We start from the raw sequence: 22,463 nt of genomic DNA on the forward strand, positions 1-22,463 counted from the left end.
CGGAATGACCGCCGCTGTTAGTTGTCGGTTATAAAGACTGCGCGGCAGTCGCGTCATCAAACAGGTTCTTCTCTGACCGAAAGGAAAACCTGCACTTGTGACGTCAGCTATTCAGCAGTGGTGCGTTGTTACGTATGCAGAAAAACAAGCTCTCCACTGAATGCATATATAATGAATATACACTGAAGGGAAGGGACCGTGCTGACGATTCCCGTTTAATCTTTCCCGTTTCCCGTTTAAGTTTAAGAAACTTGTAAGCCTTCTCGTATTGATAGCGTAGCGCCCGCAGACGCCACAACGCGAGTTGCTTTGGTCGGCGCTGTCAGCCGGCGCCTTGGTGCCGGCGGTAAAGAAAGAGAAAAATAAAGCGCAGCGCGTGCTTGCAGCGTAAGCTCGGCACGCGAAGTGTCGTTCTGAAAGCTTGCCACGCAGGTCATTGCAGCCGCCACTCGTCTCATCGCTTTTGCCCTTTTGAGTAGGGACGACGGCACTGCTCGTCAGCCACCAGTCACGTCCTCCTACAATAGGATTGTAGTCATGAATTGATTTACTCCGAGAACAACCATTACTTTTACTGTTATATTTAAGGTAGAATATACTCTGTGCAAGAATATACTCTGTGCAAGAGTCTGCGTTCGACTGATTGATCATTTTTATCAACCTGAATGGAAGGAATCATTCCACGAACTCCACATGTACTGATTGTAGAATGGTCATAAATAATAAACGAGCCAAAGATCGAAATCATCTTACAACTGAAAGCCAAATTAGCGGGAAAATATTTGCAATATTCTATTTTAAACCACGTTATGGATTGGCAACGTGTTAAATCGGGAGCCTTCGTCCGATACTTACTTTGCTTTTGTTTAGCCTATTAAGTGTCGCAGAGTGCAATCTCCCTGCTATGCTACCTTTAAGCCTGAAGGCAGACGTACTCCTTACTTTTCAGTCACCGTCTAGTCATGATTATTCGCCATAACAGACCTTGCGAATATATCACAGGTGTTGCTTTCACGAAAGCATCCTGTCCAGATTTCCTGAAAAAAAAATTGTAACGATGTGGGCGCCTGGAGGCGGTGACGGTGAAAAGAACTTTTATTGGTCCTGAAAAACTGTCTCCAGGGGGAGCCGAAGGCTCCCTTAGGTCAAGTCGGTGGCTGCGCCCATGATGGCACCGGGAGGCGAAATCCCGTTGTGATGTCGTGGGCCCTCTGGACTGCCTGGAGCTGGATGTGGTGGTGGTCGCTTCTTACGAACTCCTCCCACTGTTTCTTTGTGTCAAGTAAAGAGTTTTCTATGGCTGGGCACAGCCAGAGCATATGATCAAAAGAGCATAAATCGGCTCCGAATTTGGGGCACGACTGCGGGAAGTCTCGGTCAATCCTGATAAGGGACCGCGGAGTGGGGTACGTGCGGGTTTGTAGCATTCTCAGCGTGCTAGCTTATGGTTTATTTAGTTCTGGGTGAGGAGGAGAGAACCAGTTCCTTTCCAAGCGGTAGTGTGAGACGATTTTGTGAAAGGTGCACAATGGATCTTTCTGGATGCAAGAATCGTTACGAGGATGGTGTTGACGACTTCGCGGGTCATGAAATGCACACTGTTTTTCTGTTGCTCGAAGAATGTTTCAAGAACAGCCTCTCTATATATATATGCACGCCGTAAGGGGTGACTATACGCATTAATTTTGACCGCCTGTAATTTCAACATGCAACCGGTGGACTGCATAAGGCGTTTTTTGCCGAGCGCCTTAATCGAAATGCGGCCGCCGTGGCCACGATTTAAACCCGTGCCCTCAGGCTTGGCAGCGCAGCGCCCTAGCTACAACGATGTCATGGCAGGTGTTAAAAATAAAAAAAGACGAAATAGACTGTGCAGCAGTATAATAGTACTTTTGTTGAACACTGCAGATCATGTAGCTGCAATTCATATTTTCAAGAAAAATAGCATAATCGGACCCCCAGCTAGTTCGATCGACACTTTCCTTTAGCCGCATTTATAAAAATACATTACTGTGATGAAGCAAAATTGCTCGATTGGTTAGGTGTTTCACGACAACTGGAAATGCCCCACCCCCATTGGTCCTGCTACCTACCAATAACAAACCATAATTTGTGCACGTGCACAAAGGAGAAAAAAAATATCTGCGTAACTGTCCTTGAGTTATTTTCTCATTCTAACCATTGCAACATGGTGGGAACCATCTGTACAAAAGTGCTCCCTCCTGGCGCCTCAGAAAAGGAGCATAGTATAACAAGTCTTCCAAAGTTTGCTAATCATTTGCTCCAACAAAACAAACGATCAAGTTATAGGCTCAGCAAACGTAGTTTTAATGTCAATCAGCGATGGGCAATAAATGAAGCACTAAGGAATAGACCGATTTTTTCTTGCTTTACTTCGTTTTTTCTGAGCTTGCATGATTGTTCGCTTGTTTGCTTGATTACTTGCTTTCTGCATTGAAAGTAATGTGCCTCTATTGGGTGGGCTGGTTTCTTTACTCGTAATGATGCTGATCGGTTGTAGGGCAGCTCTCTGCCTGGTCTATTAGAAATTTTATTTTGCTTTTCTGTGCATTTTCTTTTCGATTTTTACTTTGTTTTCATCCGTAGCCATTTACGTCATCTATTTTCATAATGCTGTATCTGTTCGGACTTCACGCAGATGGCTGTTCAAAGTAGCTGCTTTAGATACTGCCCTAAATAAGGTAATACTTTTTTAACAGAAACTCTTCGACGTATTCTTAGCTCTCAACAGGTCGCAGTAAGCACATTAGTCATCACCAACAAAAAAAAGGGAAAGTGAGAGAAAATTTCCGGATTACCGTGGCGTGTTCGAAGAGGCTGACGCACGAGGAATAAATTACGATGCTACAACAATAAACAACAGTGTTCTCTTCCTTAGTTGCAACTTCCCTAGTAACAGTTCTGACGGAGCCAAGAGAGAACAATATTTCTTCTTTGGGCTAGCGAGTAGCGCTCGAATAGAAATCCATGAAATACGATAATGACAGTGGGCTGTGTTATTATTAAATGAATAAGACAGCTTCAAAGCTGTCTTGTTCTTCTATTTTAACTGAGGTCACATTTGCTGCAATGCCAGTGTTCATTTGTTTCTTTGAGGTTGGTGTTCTTTACTCTTCGCACACTATTTGTTTCTTATACCAAAACTTGTAAGATTTCTTGGGACGTGTCAGTATACGTATGCCGCAATCATCGCGCTCCATTTTGTGTCATTCTTTAGTCCCGTTCTTAGCATTGTTTACTTTCGAAGTCATATACCAAACAGCTCTAAAAATGCGTGTTATTGCTTCTTATGTCGCTTTTAGTCCACATGACCATACCGCCCGTGCATTAGAAACTAATGTTGATTTGATTTGATTCACTCAAGACAATGTTTAGGTTACCTCAATGAATTAACTTTGGCATAATCTTCGAATATTGATTTCAAATATGAATGCAAAATGTACGCGATCATTGATATGTGGCGTTTTCTGTTCAGAGAAGCTACAACATGCATATATCAGAATCCAATAATTGCTGAATGTTAGAGTAAAAACTATTGGTTATAATGAATGCCCGACCTTAAATTAAAAGAAACCAGGGGAAGTAAGTTTTTGCCACAACACTTTAATGCAACATTATCCTACTGAGCGTAGCAGTGGCACAAGTCACTTAAGTTATTCCACAGGGCTGGAATATTCAAACATTCTCTTTCAATTCTACTTCTTTTTATGCTTCTTCAGTGGTCTAAAGTCTACACGACTTTCTTTACCACTAGGACAAGCAAGTCGTTAGCTGTAGACGATAAAAAGTCGTCGGCCTTTCCACTCCATGAAGATGGTTAACCAGCGAAGCTCAAACGTGCGGCCCTGGTGTTTATCACAGGGTTATTAACCCCGAGGGTTCGTTAAAGTATTTCCCAATTACGAGGCTACACACACGTTCGGCTGCGACGGAGAGAACGACATCACTGACGGTATGCTCGCAGTTCGTCGTTGTCACTTGCGTTCGATGTCTCGAGTTTGCTCGGTGGTGTGGTTAGCAGCATTTGCCCGCCATTGCCGCTTGCGATTCTTCGAAATACAATGGCTCATACCCCCGTAAGCGCGGCCTCCCCATTACGACGACAGAAGAGAAGTGAAATTCTACGCTGGAACGATTAGCGTCAACGCAGCCAGCCGCGGAAGCAGACGACGCTGACGAAAGCTGCAGCAGTGGCAGGAGCGCGTGCCGAGCACGAGCCAATGAGCCAGCTGTGGAAGAAGACGACGACGCTCGAGCGAATGCTGATGATGAGAGTTTTCTATACACAGGCAATTTCGCCTAGCCATATACGATTTCGCCTGACATATAAAGCTTCGCTTTCAAATGTAATAAAATTGAGCTAAAGGAATCTTTAGCTTATACCAGCACAGGATACAAGAGTGACACAAAAGCACACTTAGCGTCATGATCATGTGTATGTCTGCAACGGTATTGTATCGTTGTGTTCGCAGTACGCGTATGTTCTGTAAGAGGCCGCACCAACATGCCAAAGTGAAACCCCGCAGTAGACATCATATTAGATGCGGAGCATCTTATGGTCGGGGCTATGTCACTCACTCCCTCACTCCCTCCCTCCCTCCCTCCATCCATCCGCCGTGCAGCGTCCACACCCCTACTGCGTTTGCGCATCCTGCTCCCCCTCCTCCCCTCTCCTTGTCACATCTCCTCTCCTCTCGGCATTCATGCGCATCCTCCTCCCGCTCCTCTCCTCTCCTCTCGGTATTCCTCCTCTCCTCTCCTCCTCTCCTCTCCGGATTGTGCAACGAATGGCAACACCTGCGGCTCCGCGCGCGATAATGCGAAGCAGGTTAGGTTAGAGGCGCGACGGTAGGCGCTGCATACTCCGCTGGGGGCGCCACTGTAGCTCGCGGTATAATGACGCGCGCTCCACTCCTCTCATTCTCCTCCCGCAACGCACGGTAAATATAACGCTATAGCTACGTACCTCAACCTAACAGAAACGACGAACTGAAAACTAATGGGAACTTGAGGGGACAGGGCAAGCCCTATACTCCCCATGTATTTTTGGGCATATTGTGGTGCACGTTTTTCAGCAACTAATAGACATATCGTCCAGAGGTTGATGTCATTTTGTTCAGTACTTTCTCTTCTATCTACTGAACCAAAAAAAGCTTATTACACAAAAAATGAATTATTAAGGATTTTTTTCTTTACAGATATGCATTTCGACCAATTTTTGTCAATTTTCTTCTTATTTCACAAAAACTATTAATTTTACAGCCTTAATTTTGGTTCAGTATATTGCCGCGCAACCATTTAGTATGCACACAAAAAATCAGCATGCTAGCTTTTGTCATACTGAAAACAGTTGTACCGACATAACGAAAATTCTTGTTTTGAGAAAACTCACTTTAAAGTAAATAATAACTTCAATCCCACGCTTTGCACTCCGCAAAAAAATTTTGACCCATTTATTCAGTAGGAGCCAGCTGCATAGTCATCATCTTGGTCAGCTTCGCGCTTATTTTGCTGTCGTTTAGCTTCCCGAGTCTGTTTTGTTGTTTGATGCGTTGCTCTGTCAGCGCATACGCAGCACATACACCAGAACCAACGTTACCAAAGCTCAACACATGGAAAACGCGTGAACAGCGGGAAACAGCGTCTCAGGCTTCTTTTGGTTAACAACTCGAACACTGTTGCCATACAGCTTTTTCTTTCAGCTAAAATTAGGAAAACTATAGGTTTTTTTGCAAAATAATGATGAAACAAAGCTACGAAAACACAGCGTGCGTAAAAAGGGGCGTGTCGCTTGTCGCTTTGCTTCCAGAACGCTTTTTTTGGTTGATACAAATTGCGCAAAATGAAGTGTGATACTGAAAGAGACGCAGAAAAGAATGTACTTTCATATTTAGATAAAAACAAAAAATCGCTTTTTTTTCATGATATTCGCTTGCCCTGTCCCCTTGAGTCGACCCCATGGCTGCTTCGCATACTACTCAGGGTTCCCCTGCGGGAAGATGGTGTAATTTTTAAATTTTTTTATATTGCAATGGTGGATGGTGCCAAACGCTCTTGAACTATTGCTAGTTGAACATATTGCCGCCAGCACACTGAGAACGAAAAGACGCCCGAGCATCATAGCTGTGTCTCAAAGAACCACCGCAACACAAGCGTCAAGCAGGGCACCACAAGGCAACGCTGCGCCGCACGTACCCACACCACGTGCTGACAGACCGGTGGCTCATGCTCGAGGATCGGATGAGTGGCACGCGACAGAAGGTAAGAAAGAAGAGAACAACGTTCGAAGAGGCGACGCTCGCAGGCGTTTTTGTTGAGTGTTGTGTCTCTGGAGTTCACGGGCACAGGTTCGCCCAGAATAAAACAGTTTTATTAGAAACTGTTGTCGTAACTGTCGGTTACAATATTTAATCAGATTGCCGTCTACATCAGAGAAACTTCAATGTATCCCAGTGTCTAACCCCCGTGGAACGAATTTCGCTTGTTTTATATTGCGACTGCGGATGATTCCAAAACCTTTTTTACCTTTTAACCAATTCAATATATTTGCTCCAATTGCATTCTAAATCAGAGAAATTCCAAAGCTTCTTCAACTTCCTCCTGCGTAGCAAAGTCGCCGATGTTCTTCTTGGAGTAGCCGTAGCGGTTATCTGCTTCAAATGCATCTTCCAACTCGTCCATTTTACTCCAGAACGTATCGTAGTCGAGTGGCGGCGCCTGGCCGCCAAACTGTGCCGGAAGTTGTTCCGGTGAAATTTCCTCGTGGAGACTCTCGAAGTTTTCCCCGTGAAATTTAAACTTGGAAAAGGAGAGGTTATAAAATGAAAAATTAGTTGGAGTATTACGTCATGACAAAAACGTGACAGCTAACCGTTATAATGTATATGTTACCGCCAGGTGTTAATGGCTTTGTCAAGTTTCCAATATAGTTCCTCCCCCAGGAGTGTCTGCATCAGCCGCGTTTGGTGTACTGCGACACCACGTACCCAAGCACGGAACCCTTCCAATTGTAGCCATGCGCGACTTAGCCGTGTCCGGAGAAACGCGGATACCGGGGGTGGAGCCGATGCTGAGTGCTTGGACCTTAAGGCTCCTTAGCGGAGGCAACCCACCACTTTGTCCTCGACTTCACGTAGACGGCATAACGCCAACTGACCCACCCGGAGAAAATCGGCAGCTGACTTTTCCTGTCCCCGACACCAACCATTTTATTTCTCTTTTGCTGATTCCTACTTCCTCTCCTCCATTCAATTCTCCCCACTTCCGAATTTCTAGGCGGCAAGTGTTAACCTTGTGTATGAAACCAGTCTTGATTGCTGTATATGTTTATAGTAGCGATGTACAATTGGCGCTCACGGGAGTCTCCTTGCAGGAACTCCTGTCATAAGTCATATGTGAACTCCTGCTTGGGGGGGGGGGGGGGGGGGTAATTAGAACAGGCTATGTAACTACAACAGGCTATGGCTATTGCACCTCACATTATACCTTAGCTCAGACTTTGAAAAAAAAAAGCTGCGCTGATGTCACGTGTCACTTTTTTGGTACGAGTCGAGCTATACTAGCTGATAAAGTGCCATATCATCCATAGCAATACACACGAAACAAAATCCAGGCTAATCTCTCCTTTGTAGTTGCGAAATGCTTAAAAAAAAGATTATTATTTCTTACCTATCACTCCCTGGTCCCACACAAAATTCATTTACATTTTTACTTACCTGGTGGTTTATCGTACGCGATATTATTTCAGAAGCATCATCACGGTGAAAGCCTAAAAGTTTACGCTGTTAGTTTTCACAAGATATAGCACACATTGAAGTGCTTCACAGAATTCCCAACACAAAGAAATAGCACTGCTTACAAAGAATCTTCTAGAAACACAGCAGGAATAAATCATTGATTTAGCATGTGTGTATTATTAGCGGAAAGATCTAGGATGACAGTGTCAGGATTGAACGATTTTCTTGGAAAAAGCTGCTAGTATGACAATGAACGAGGGCAACATTGAACAAGGAGTAAATTTAAAGATTTCCAATACAGGAATAGGAACAGATACATTCTTCGTTGGCAGGAGGCTGCATTTTTTGCAATCAGTAAGAAATGGCCACAAAGGTTCTCCTTGTTCGATACAATAGTACTGGCTTTCGAAGCAAATCTGACGCAGACTGTGACGCGACGCCAACTGAGAGGGGTGTTGTCTGTGCATGTATTTTAAATCTAGTAGCAAGCAATATGCGTACGCAGCACGTCTGGCGCGCGTTGCAGTGGACGTTCACTGGCGCGGTTTACAAAGCAGCAGTCATTATCAGCATTGCTTTCCCAATGAAAGCTCATCGATGTCTTCAATGCCAGTGAAAAAGTATTTCGTAGTGCAGAAGCCGTCGTTGCTATCATTGTGGTCATGATGTCATTGTCGCACGCAGTTAGGGTAGTTAGGGTGTGTTTGTATGTGTGTGTAATGGCCCTCAGGTCAACAGTATCTATAAGTAAACATATAAACAGAATAAATCGCAATTAGGTTAACCAGACAAAGACTTGTTTGCTACCCTACACTGGGGGACTGAGGTAAGGGAAATCAACGAGATAGGAAAGAACAAAACATGAATAGGGAAAAGAAATCCGCGGGGATATTTGTGAGACGACACAAGTCATGATAAAAGTCTACCTTGTAGTCTTGTAGACCTCACTTCAGCGCTATCCTCACGACAAATAGTCAAGACACGCAGTCAAGAATTTGTCAGCGCCACTGCGTAGATACAGTGGTCTCAATAAATAGAATAAATGAATAGCATCGGGAATTTCCTAGAGTACAGTGTGTGTAGTGTAACTTCATAGCATTCCTCGGCTCTCAAAAACGACCCGTAAGATGCCATGTGCACGTTTCCTGAGCACGTGTAGCAATCAAGCTGTGGTTGGCATCAACGTTTCTTCAAGTTGAGCGCTTGCCATTGCGCAGGGGGTGAGAACTAGCGACGCGCAAGGTAGTCGAAACTCACTTACCCTTCTGGTCAGTTTGCTCTTCATGAAAGGCTTCATGATAGCGTAAAATATGTCGAAAGCATTCGCCTGTCGAACGACGTGGAAAGCTTTCAACCTGGACGGCATGCAATCCTGAAATGTTCCTCATCGTAAATTACCCCCGCAAAAAAAAAAACAAAAAAAAACAAGAAAGTTTGAAAGGAACACAGGCTCTGTAGGCCCAATCTAGGCAACCTCACAACCGAAGCGACTCTTACGCACTTATCAAGAAGACAGATCTCTCACAAGACCCAGTGACAAATGAACTGAAGTTAGGGTTAATTAATTAGACAAGCACAGAAAAAAGTTTATCGACAATGGCTGGACTTCGACTGATATGGCGTCTTGCCATTGAAACCACCTCCTTTAGCATAACGCACATACTGTGGAGGATACTTTTAGATGCCACACATGTGTCCTGTTTTACATGCCACTCTGGGGATGTGGCCCATTGTCTGCCCCTCTCATCCCAAACTTGTACCTGTCTCTACCTCAGAATGATGGGTCGCTGAATCTCGACACCACACCGTAACTTCATGCGTACCTAGCGGAGCTCATTCAATTAGCTTTGACGAAATTCGCAAGGGATGCTCTGGACCTGATGGCGTTTGCAAACCCAAGTACCTTGCTTGTAGGATACGTTCGTCATTGCATAACACGAAATGTTTTGGCGTTTAGACGATCGTTCATTTACTCATTTGGAGGTATTAACAAATAGCCACGAAGCCATTCCACGACATTAGTTCGGCTACGTCCGGCACGTGCTTGTGGAGCCACCACAATAGGAGATGTGGCTCGTAGACCATCAAAGTAGTAATAAACGGTAAACACGAAATTGGTCTACGCTCCGACGCTCTCGAACATCTTATCAGTTTGTCTTCCTGATATGCTAGTGTCAAATCCTTTCCACAAGAATACCAGCTTTTATGTCTGTCAGAGCGTCCCATTCATTGCACTCAGACTGCGTGGCCCCACGCGTGATGAGCAGCGAACTGCTTCTTTTTTTATTATTATCACATCCATCAGTGTTTTTGGCTGCTGCTGCCAGCGTGGTAGTACAAGCAGTTGATGTTCAGAGACCGCCTGGCCTTCATCATGTTGAGCGCTTCCGTTTTTCCAGCCTTGTAAATGTGTCCAAATACTCAAACCAACACCTATGTTTTATGCCTTAACCACTGCATAACACATAGAGCCAACTGAAATATGAATCTTGAACATTCACGAAAAGTTTGACGTAATAATCTTCATAGACTACTAAAAACCCTTGACAGGATTTGCTATAACAAACCGTTAAAGCTTGGTACACTAATAAGCAATACAAAAATAATTGCATATATTGCTGATGATCTGCGGTCAAAACCCTGTTCGTCACTTTAAATCTTCTTGAATCTTCATATGTGGATGTAGTTTGGGGTATTCTGCAAGGATCAGTGCTTGAGCCACTATTAGTGATTATTTATATTAGCTATGGTATAGAAACAATACCTAAAATGTATCCTAAATGTCTGCAATGCTTGCGACCAGTAACATTAAATCAATTTTTGGGGGGTTTGGCTCTTGAAGCATAAAATGGTACACATGGAAATCAATTTCAGTAAGCAGTAGTCATGACGTTTACTACCAAAAAGAGTATTTGGAGTTGACGTTTGCTAAACAACTAAATAATCATTTGCGCCATGACAGTTAACTGAAGTACCTTGGCGCCATGTTCACCTCTAATTAAACATGGCAGAGACACGTCAATGTGATCTGTTTGAAGTCCACAGTAAGTGTTACCAGAGAGTGTAAGCAAACCGCCTACAATTATTTTGTTGGGCCCCTGATTTTTAATTGTGTCGCTATTGTACTCGCACACGCACACACACACACACGCACACGCACACACGCACACACGCACACACGCACGCACACGCACACACGCACACGCACACACGCACACACGCACACACGCACACACGCACACACGCACACACGCACACACGCACACACGCACACACGCACACACGCACACACGCACACACGCACACACGCACACACGCACACACGCACACACGCACACACGCACACACGCACACACGCACACACGCACACACGCACACACGCACACACGCACACACGCACACACGCACACACGCACACACGCACACACGCACACACGCACACACGCACACACGCACACACGCACACACGCACACACGCACACACGCACACACGCACACACGCACACACGCACACACGCACACACGCACACACGCACACACGCACACACGCACACGCACGCGCACGCGCGCGCAGGAAGGAATGAGGTTCAGATATTACCGTCACGACCACGATTCCTCATAGTATTTACACACTCACAGCTTATCTTTTTGATCAGGGAAGCACAGGCGCACGTGTGAAAGAATTTTAACGTTTTAAAATTACAAAATTGTGCACTCATCGTCTAAAATTGCAGCACCTATGACGTTGAATGTTTACCATGGTCGATCAACGTGAATCTGCAGCACAACTAATACTGTGCCTTATTTTTGTAATTTTTATTTATGTTTTCATTTTGCGCTTCCTACTGAATTGTTGATTAATAGATGGCTCACTGAACATTCTGCGATATCAAAGATGTTGCAGTCAAGTTTCGTATCTTGTTATGTGTTGTAGCGTTTCAGTTTTATCCTCTTGAATTGCATACAGTGTACTAAACCAAGTACTGCGGCTGTTCATATGGCGTTTGCTAACGTTATGAATGTTATTCTATTTTCTGTACCCCTCCCTCTGTGTCTTTAAATAAGGAGAGCAGTATTTGCAAATCAACAAAAGATACGCCATGTTTAGCGTGCTTTCCAAATGTTACAATTTATTATACTGAATGTTCATGTGAAAGAAGGTTTCCCTCGACACGCAGCGTTGTCGATCAAACGAACTGCATTACTCACCTGCAGGTATTCAATCCCCCTCTTGATGAGACCAGGCTTAAACGACAGAGCGTTTTCTACGGCAAAAAGCTGGCAGTCCATGATCAGGACCATACCGACAGTCTGTGCCGACGGATCCGACGTCATGAAATCCAGGCACATGAGACAGGCGCGTTGAAAGACGGCCTGCGTTACCTCCTTCGGATTCCATGCGCCTACAAATCACCAGTAGGCCCATGAAGGAACAAATAATTTTGTGGCGAATATAAGTACGTTCACGCTATACGGACGTTGCTCACTTGCTTCATGCGATGCTAAAAGAAAGGAACGTTGCGTCCTCAAATCCGGGCACAGCTTCTAACAAAATTCTAACGTGGGCACCTGTGGCACTCTTCATTCGAAATTTTAAAGCGAAGTTTTTCTTTTTTCTCATTAAAATTTCAGCGCTGCTGCTGCGTTCAGACATACACGAAAGAACACATGAAATCTAGAAAGCGTAACCATGACTCTGCGTGATTGTGCACAATGGGGAAAGATGAAAGTCGAGGACAACATTGAGAGAAGAAAAGAAGGTCCATAATTGATGGGCAGTGGAGTTGCCCATGTAATGAAAATTTTCTCCGCGCAGTCACGAATGATCTCTGTCTGGTTGCCTTATGGAATCACAGCAGCGCTTTTGCAGCTTTCCGTGGCTGTGATATGCGAGACAATGGCTCTAAGGTATTGCCTAACGAGAAAGGTCTTCGGTTTAGCAGATGGAATCCTTAATAATAGTTTTGAACATGCATGCGTCAAATGGTGTGGTTTCCATCTAAACCGTGGTATCTAGCCCATAAGTAGACAATAGAGAGCGAAAAAAAAAAACATTGCAGAAGTTGAAATGCCAAAGCACGGCTGATAGTGCGTTGCTCACTGAGTATGAAGGCGTTCAAGGCTTTTCTTAAGTCATTTGAAAGTATAGAAAATATAATTCTTTGATTAGCAACCCCTCATTGTTTCAAGCAGGGTCATCTTCGAGCATTAGAAAACACGGCGGTGTAGCAACACTTGACTAGCCGTCAAGTTCGGTAATTTCAGCTTCGAAGAGCGCCAATTTGATTAACCCCGGAGCCAAGTCTACAGGAGTATTAAATACTTTTATATCGTAAGAAACTTTAGATGCGTGGAATGGTTTAATATGGACTTCTGTAACAGCGCGAAAAATAAGTTCGGTAGGTATTATAATCACTATTGTAAAATACGAAGGCGAAAGCCTGCTGTCCATTAAGTTATTTATACATGAAGTACACAATCGGGGTTAGACTTCTTGGAAGACATAACGAAGCGCAATGGGAAATGTGCGTGTGACACTAAGGCGACCTCCTGAACGTCGCATGTGAACACTTAACGTAGTAGCTAAAGTGCAGCATGTTAGTGTAAGCACTAGGTCGCACCTTTAGTGAGCGAGATTGCTGCGACGTGACGTGGGCAACCACAAGACGCACCTTTAGTAAGCAAGAACCATGGAGCATGCTTGAGGAAAGCATGCGCGTTTCGAACCCTGGCGGCTCGGGTTTCATTCCCACCCAGACCGAAATGTACGAAAATTTATTTTCACAACAACTAATTTACTTTGTTTTCATGAACCTTCCTGAGAAATGTGATGCCAATCCGAGAACTTTTTGCAGCATCGGCCATTTTTTTTTGTCACGGTGCAGTTTCGCCAAGGGCACCGCCAACATAGACACCTAAGGCTTTCGCCTTAATAAGGAAGGGACGCCGATAGAGACAAGAGTTAAAAGAGCGCTGATTTCGAACTGTTGATTATACTAACGATGCTAGGCATTTGTAGATTGAGGTACATTTTGTTTATCTGAACTCACTAAATCTGGTGACATCGTGTATATTGAACGCCGAACTGAATGCAAGACATTATGTAAACATTATTTTGCGGCAAAATTCATTGACGAAATTATACCACTGAAAATATCCGTAGTCTGAGAAGCATTATCATAAAATACGCTAGAATTTATATTCGCTGCAAGTGAACTTTGGTCGATATGACGCTATGTGATGATGGCCTCAAAAGAGAGATAAAAAAAGATATCAATTTGATGGTAGCTTAAATAAGTGCTAGAGAGTGTCTGATTACGCTCATGTTTTGAACGTCTTCCGAAAGCAGCATATGCGTTCCTGCACGACGCAATATGTTTAAAAGGTCGCGAGGTTTAATTGTAGTGTAAGTAATTTCTGTCATTGAGGTATGCCTAAGTACAACGGGACAATGTAAAAGCAAACAGCTTGCAAGATTGTGCAGGTCGCCGCAGCTACTGTCAAGCGTCCTCTGGCATACATAAAAAAATCAGGGAGAGAAAATTTAACACCCGTGATGCGGAGGATTGCAGGAGTAGCGCCTTCCCAACCATGTTTCCGCAGCATCGCTGTAACGACCCCAAAGACTGCCCCGCGTCTCAAGTTGTAGTCCTCAGGGACAAGTTTTACTGCTCATAAGGGCAATGTTTTTATTGCGATAGCAATTATATGGACACTCAAAAGCAGATTTCTGCCGTCGCCGTCGCCGTGAGGTTCCGTATGACGTTAATGGAGATGAAATCGTCGCCGCGCGCCGAACGCTGTATGTGCGAGTGAAAGGGCGCGAGGGACGCGCGATTTCACGGGGAGTGAACGCACGGCGGAGAACAAACGCGCGTTCTGCGCTGTGCTCCCTTAAGGGCTGCAGAAGTAGACGTCTCTTTCCTCCTCTACAATCACCATATATGTAGAGCAAACGTGCCTTCTTCCGACGCGCGAGAGGCCGTGGGGGGGGGGGGGGAGGGGGAAGGAAGGGAAGCGACGTTTAGCTTCGGCACCAAGTGCCTATTTATATCAGAGGCTCCGGCAACAGTCACCAACGCCGCACGCATTTTGTGCGAACGCGGGCAAAACGCCGACGGCGTCGACAACAGTTCTGCGTGTTGCCGGTGCTGCTGCATGTCCAAGTTTATACAGCTGATAAAACTGCTATCATTACTCCGTATAGCTCTCTTCAAATTTGCTGTCGCAATTGATGCTTCGCCTTTCAGGTGAAACTGCGACAACTTTTTTGTTCATACGACCAAAGCAGGCCGAGCGGCAATGCGGTAGAGACAGAGGAATGGCGTTAATTATTATCGCAGAAAGCGCGAATTATTCATTCAACTTCACAAACTCTTCTCGTGAGAGAATTCGGCGCAGCTGCGGCGATGAAGTCGACTTCTCAGTTCACGCCGAGCTGAGAGGGACGCTGTACGAGAAATGGACGCTTGTAGCTCTCGCTGCGGCCAGCATATTCAGAGGCCAATTAAATGAAAGGTGCTTCGTTCACAGATAAGCTTTAGGTTCATAGATAAGTTCACAGATAAGCTTTAGGCTTTTGAAACAGCCCATTAGAACGCAGAGTAATTGACCTAGGTCAATTACTCACAGGGGACCCTGATCATTTACAGAAGAATAAAATTGGGTTGGAGTGCATACGGCAGGCAGGCATTGCCAAATTCTGACTGGGAGCTTACCACGGTCGTTCAAAAAAAAGTGTACAATCATTGCATTCTACCGGGGCTAACATATGGGGCAGAAACTTGGAGGTTAATAAAGAAGCTCGAAAACAAGTTAAGGAGCGCACAAAGAGCGATGGAACGAAAAATCTTAGGAGTAACGTTAAGAGACAGGAAGAGAGCGGTGTGGATCAGAGAACAAACGGCGATAGACGATATTCTAGTTGACATTAAGTGGAAGAAATGGAGCTGGGCAGGCCATGTAATGCGTAGGATGGATAACCGGTGGACCATTAGGGCTACAGAATGGATACCAAGAGAAGGGAAGCGCAGTCGAGGACGGCAGAAAACCAGGTGGGATGATGACGTTAGGGAATTCGCAGGCGCAAGTTGGAGTATGCTAGCGCAAGACAGGGGTAATTGGAGATCGCAGGGAGAGGCTTTCGTCCTGCAGTGGACATAAATATAGGCTGATGATGATGATCATGGTGATGATTAGAACGCAAAACAGTCACAGGAGGCACTAAATATGATTGCAGAAAACACGATGGAATAACTAACTTTTAGTGGCTAGAAAATATTACAGGCCATAATAATGTCGGTTCGTAGAGCCCACAGGTGTACCGGGTGTTTCTACAAAGCTTCTATGATATTAAGTAGCCGTCTTCAATTAAAAGGACCCTTCCTACGGAGACTTGCCGTCAGTAATGGAGACTAGGGGGTGGCGGCTGACACGGAATAATTGGTTGCTAATTAACGAAAATCCGGTATTAACGGTTAACCTTTAAGTTTCAGTGGACTCATCGTAATTGAGAAATTGAAGCGAGCTCTCCTACAAGACATGTCAAGTTTTGGATCTGCAAAATGCGATTACCCGCATAACTGCAGCACGACATATTTGAACTAACAGTTAAGGAAAAACATCTTAAGCCTATTGATTGCCTTTCTTCCAGACACCGAGTGGATGAACGTTCTCTGTACACTCTAAAAAAGGTCGCAGGCCTGCGTGGCACACGCAGCACAGTCACAGCGTAAGCTGGTGGAGCGGCTTAAGAGTAGCTCCAATTTCAGCACCACTCACACCAGGGTCTTCGCGACAAAGTCTCTTCGCCTCGCTTTGACGAGAACGATGTAAACTGGCAGCCTGGCGTCGAAGGCGAGCTGCGGCTTGTAATGCTCTCTGCACAGCAGTCTGCTGAGCCCGATGATCCCTGGCTGCACAGGCCTGTGACGTTTGCAGGCACCTTAACTAGATGGCGCCACCATACTGGCAGAGGCTGGGGATCGTGTTTTTTTTTTATTGCGCGCCTCGTCTGAATGGCATCTCGTCGTCTGAGCATGCGCACGCTGCGTTTGCAGGCACCTTAACTAGATGGCGCCACCATACTGGTGGAGGCTCGGATCGCCTACGGCGGCGTTTACAGCGCATTTTTCCGGTGCCCGATAGCAAGCGCTTGCGTGGCTCAGTGGTAGAGTATCTGGCTCCCACGCAGGGGGCGCGGGTTTGATCCCGGCGGGAACCAGATACTTTTTTCGCATTTACAGCCATAGCGGTTACGATCGCCGGACGCCGTCGGCGGCAGCGGCAGCGGTGGCGGACACCATCGCGAACCGAGACGGCTATTGGAATGAGCCCATAACAGCTTATGCTGTGAGAAATCGGGGTAGCTTGCACTAGTGGCGCAAGGCTAAAGACACAGTGGAGCTTATCGGTTCCTAGCTGTTCCTGGCTCTACAGAGTGATGCTAAGTTATACGAAGTGTATAAGTATTTTCTCGTGGTCTGTGGCATCGGGGAACGCCTCGCGAAGCACTTGCAGTCCGAGCATACGTAGGAGAAGTGGGGCGAAAGCTATGCACAGTGCACGGGAGGCGCGCAGCAAATGGTTGAGGTCACGGCATATGCGCAGTAGCGCACAGCTGGTGGGAGCTCGGCCAAGCCGCTGCCAGAGGCGCCTGCTGCAGTCACGGACACCGCGTGCGTTCGGCGCTAATGCGGGGAAACTGAGAAGTGCGGATGGCGTAGGCAGCACCTCTGGGCGTTGCCTTGTTGGTGCTGCTTCAATTTGTTTCTCTCTCTTTCTGTCGCTATCATTTTCTGTTTTCTATCTCCCGAGCATAGCACGCGAAGCGCGCACTTTCTCTCACTCTCATTTTCTTTTTTTTCTCCCGAATATAGTGCGCGACGCACCGCGAGGTGGTTGCTAGGCAACGCAGTAGCAGGCGGCACACATTACGACCAGCTTAAGAGCTCCGCTGTTAAAATTTTACACCCTTGAGGCTGTTTGCTTGTCACACGGCTAACACCCCTACCGTTTGGGCCTTAAAGAAATTTGTAGACAACGAAAACGACGGAGCTCTAACTAGACGTGCGTTGACAAAAGACGTATAGTTGAAAACTATGTAATTATTCTGACAGCTCTGGGCGCACATAAATATCCGACAGGATAATTTCACTGGGACAGATATGAATCGTTATTTATAGTATTCTTATGTCGCCTGTCACAGCTTTCATAGTTTTTACTTGCAAGAAAAAGTCGGCAAACAAAATGTCATGATTGGTTCCCACCAACAACTGGATCTTATCCCTGAAACGTGAGGATGTTAGCCATGGAACAACCGAACACCTTTTATACTCCCATAATGTGTAAAAATGTTTACAGTGTACAACACGCGTGTGTTAATGGCGTAAGAGATGCTCAGGTGGAACAAATGTCTGCCCAGCACACCATGCTATCTACGCCTACTGCTACACTACTGCCACCCTGCACAACCCCCCACAATGCTTCTAGGTAAAATATTACACCTCTTAAATAGCAAATAAAAACTCGCCTATATTGCAGAGAAAGACTGGACGTCCATGTCGATCTTTGCCTGGCAGAACCATGGCGAGTTTCCGAGCAAAGGGGGGCACCGCCGAGGGCAAATACTCGCGGTAGACGGAATCGCAGGCGCACCGGTTGTAGTAGTAGTTTCTGATGGTCTGCATGGCCGCCTCCACGTTGTACTTGCGCACGCGCAGGAAACGGAGGAGAAACTCGGCATCCCTTCTCGCGTCTAGCTCTGGCTCCTCTGCGTGTGTCGTTTATACAGAAAGATAGTGTCAAATCAGTAACAGACATTTAAATACAGAAAACTTGAAAATGGCTTATCAGAGCTAGAAGTGCGAAGTGTGGATCCTTTATTACCTGTCTTTCGCATTTCGTGATACTTTCACTCTCTCGTGGCGTAGCGTTAAGCTCAAGTGACCGCTATTCACTTCATTGTGGAAAATTTGCCCCCACTAAACGACGACAACTGGGAGAGGAGACAAAGACCAGAGCAGACTGACAAGTCAACCTTATTCCTAACGCAGCACATACAGAGTGTTTCATTTTAGCCGCACCAAATTTTTAACAATTGCCTGCGGCAGATAGCACAATTATAATCGTTGATCTAAACTACTCGATGAGGCGGCCATTACTTCCACGAGAAAGCAAAACACCTAATTGAATAATTAACATAATTACGGTAATTAACTTTTTAACTAATTATTTTACGGCACATCTTTCAATCTACGAATTATAGCCGCTGAGTTCGCAAGGCGTATTCACTCAGAACAAATTCGCAGGACTGAACCAGTTTCAAGATATTAATTTTTCAAGGTGTCCGGCGAAATGCATGGGCGTTACAGTTAACTTTGTGCTTCAATGCATAAAACAGCGTTTCCCTCAAAAAGTTAACTGCAACGCCCATGCATTTCGTCGGACACTTTGAAAATTCATATCTCGAAACTGTTCTAGTCCTGAGAATTAGTTCCAACTGGATACGCCTGGCGAACTCAGCGGCTATAATTCGTAGATTGAAAGATGTGCCGTAAAATAATTAGTTTAAAAGTTCATTAGCGTAATTGTGTTAATTATTCAATTAGGCGTTTTGATTTCTCGTGGAAGTAATGGCCGCTTCATCGAGTTGTTTAGATGAAGGATTATAATTGTGCTATCTGCCACAGGCAATTTTGAAAATTTTGGTGCAGCTAAAATGAAACACGCTGTATATGCACCCTCGAGACTATCTCATGGTCACCGCGCATGGGCAACAGAGCGCACGTTCCACATGACAAAAACATTAATAAATGCAATATAATCGCCACACTCGGCACCGTCATAATCGGCCCGGTCTTATTGCTATTGACTTACCTTATTCGAGATTTTCAGCTTCACTACAGGGCGCCTAGAACGAAAAAAAAATTACAGGCGAGAGAATCGTCTCTTGTCGGAAGGGATAATCATCGGGCACTGGTCCTGCAGACAGTGCGCAGCGCAGAAGACGTTGAACGCATTCTTGCACTCCTTAAGGACATGCGGACTCGGTGACAGACTTTGAGAATGGTCATGCGCTACATCGTGTTTACGAGCAGTTATCGTTTTCTTGTTTTCGTGTTATTTTAGCTCGCCTCCTTGTTTATCCCCTTTACCTTCATTTACCCCATTACCAAGCATAGGCTAGCCAACTGGCCTACAAACTGGATAACCTCCCAGCCTTTTCTACCATGGTCCCTGTCCTCTCCTTCTACATCTTGCATTGCTCAAGTGTAAAGACATGGTAGTTGTCTCCAGTGGTATTTAATCCATTTGTTCCCATTCCATTTATAGCTAAAGAGTGGTTTGCAAATGTCGAAGTTAGTAGACACTCTGTGTTCGCTGAGTTGCTCACCTGATATAAGCTTGGCTAGCATCTCCAACGATTCTTTCCTCCTCGTAGGCGTTTCGCCGAGATCTTCTTCTGCGATACGCTGCAGACGAAAGGGGAGCGCTCCTTCTGATGTGTCGTACACATCGTTGGTAGATCTTTTCGTGTACGTCCCCAGCATAGCAGCTCTATAAACAGTCTTGATCGTGGAGCACAACTTCAATTGTCCTACGCGGTTGTCCTAGAGCTGCTTCGCAAACGAAATAGACAGTCCCTCTTAGAAAAACATTTCTGACTGTAGCAGCTGCTTGGAAATAGCGCAGCCGGATTTGAGCAATTTACGTCTGTTTGCTGTGACCACTCTGCGCCTTACAAACATGTCGCATACCCCCTGTCATTCTCCTGACGCTAACTGATACGGGTACACAATAAAAGGGAAAGTGAAATTGAGATTCAAGGTTTAGAAGTGTACAGAATGGGGACGCATCCGAGTAACCCCAGATATGTCCTGTGTCGCAGGAGACACGTGGCTCATTTGATCCTGGAAGTTTGGTCATGAGATCGCACAGCTATACAATTTGGTTCTCTCTTTCCTTGTTCCTGTGCTGCGAATGTGTATTGAATGTTGCAAGTCATGCTCGTTAAATTTTTAACCATCAGTACTCAAACGCTTCCGTTGGCCGTGCTGTTTCGGTAATGCGGAGAAAACTTAAGTTGCCTCTGTAGCCCGACCACTGCATATCGCACTCGGTCATGATTCACTGTCGGCTCATCGCAGAGGTAAATTGACTACCGCGAAGCGCGATATAGGGAACAAAGTCAAACATGTCAAATATCTATTACCAACTGCCCCGAAATTCTACTCTTCTAAAGGTAAATTCAGTCTTCCATGGATGGATGACACCAGCGGAATAATATTACCACGTGTTTTGTGTTTCTGTTTTATTTATTTGAGCAGTTTTTTTTATTTGTTTGCTTGTTCGTCGCTAACACTATGTCAAACTCATCATCGTACAGTTACTGAACACCGCTCAGAAATGTCGCTGGCAAAAAAAAGTGCTATAGTTTAGTTTCAGTATAGAAATTCATTCAATTATAATGGCAAATATTTACAGTATTGGGGATCAGCGTTTCCATGGATGAGGGTTCTATAAGTCACGGGGTTGACACTATTACGAGCATTGCATGGTGCAGTACGACAATCGTCCCGAGCTACTCTAGGAGACTTTAGTTATTGAGGTAACGGTTATACGTCCATAATTGATGAAGTGTTGATGACTGTCGCAACGGTTAGTGAAGTGCAACTGCACTTCAAGTGAGGTGTCGGAGTCCACCATTGAGAAAACTAAGAAAGCCAGCGCTCCCTATTCATCACAAGCAGAAATAAATTCTGATGAGCATTTCACGAACACATACAGATAGTGCTGCCACTGTCAAAGTCAAGTTGCTTGGTTCTAGAGCATAGTAGACTATATTCTAGTACACTCTCCTCCGTATGAGAGAGAAAGAAGGGAGGAAGGAAAGGCGGGGATGTTAACCAGACTTTGTCCAGTTCGCTACCCTTCCTGTGGGGGAGTGAATGTGTTTTACATAAGATTGTTGAAGTACTCGTATAGGAGAGGCGACTATCGCTCTGTTTTTCCTTTACACAAAATATTTGCTAAGGATGACCAACTTTAGAATGAGTGAAGTTTAAGAAGGGCCCTTGGTACCACATTAAAAAAAAGCTGCTGTATTTTTATTTTGTTCTTTTGGAACAAAACGTGGGAGCGGCCGTGCAGCGGCCGCTCTGAACGGCGGTGGTGCTCCTCAGGACCTTTAATAAACTTGATTGTCTGTCTGTCTGTCTGTTTTTTATTTATTTATTTATTTATTTATTTATTTATTTATTTATTTATTTATTTATTTATTTATTTATTTATTTATTTATATTTATTTATTTATTTATTTATTTATTTATTTATTATTTATTTATAACGACGTCGTTGTAAACGCGCCATTACTGATATTACTGTGTTGCTGATGCTGCTTCTGACTGCTGGTAGCAGAAATGGCTGATAAGGTGGGCTCATTTTACAATCTGTTGTAAGCATGCTGCCAAATGCCCATTTTTAATTACTTCAGTCTACGGAAACATGCGGAGACCTCTGCAACTCTCCAATACATCCACTATTGACATTTAAGCAGAATACCATCATTTGTTCCTTTGGAGCACTTGTCGAGTGCTTACGTCGTCAGAGCACTACAGCTGCTGCCGGTTCTTTCCGGTACCAAGCTAGAATAATGCAGCTCGTTCCGAAGCACCACGCTTTCTGAACGCTGGATTGCGCTCTCGT

At 45.0% G+C, this 22,463-nt stretch overlaps 1 protein-coding gene across 1 annotated transcript; it reads right to left on the reverse strand.

Annotated features, from left to right (window-relative positions):
• Window positions 1-6,380: 6,380 nt before the first annotated feature.
• Window positions 6,381-20,456, reverse strand: LOC119456800 (clavesin-2). The gene is made up of 5 exons (XM_049669082.1): window positions 20,152-20,456; window positions 18,289-18,528; window positions 11,967-12,166; window positions 9,019-9,129; window positions 6,381-6,819 (listed from the first exon to the last, which is right to left on the reverse strand). Exons 1-5 carry the CDS (start codon window positions 20,306-20,308, stop codon window positions 6,589-6,591), a joined length of 939 nt encoding a protein of 312 aa, XP_049525039.1. The 5' UTR covers window positions 20,309-20,456; the 3' UTR covers window positions 6,381-6,588.
• Window positions 20,457-22,463: the final 2,007 nt, after the last annotated feature.

The sequence above is a fragment of the Dermacentor silvarum genome, chromosome 6 (assembly GCF_013339745.2).
Source record: "Dermacentor silvarum isolate Dsil-2018 chromosome 6, BIME_Dsil_1.4, whole genome shotgun sequence".
NCBI lineage: Eukaryota > Metazoa > Arthropoda > Arachnida > Ixodida > Ixodidae > Dermacentor > Dermacentor silvarum.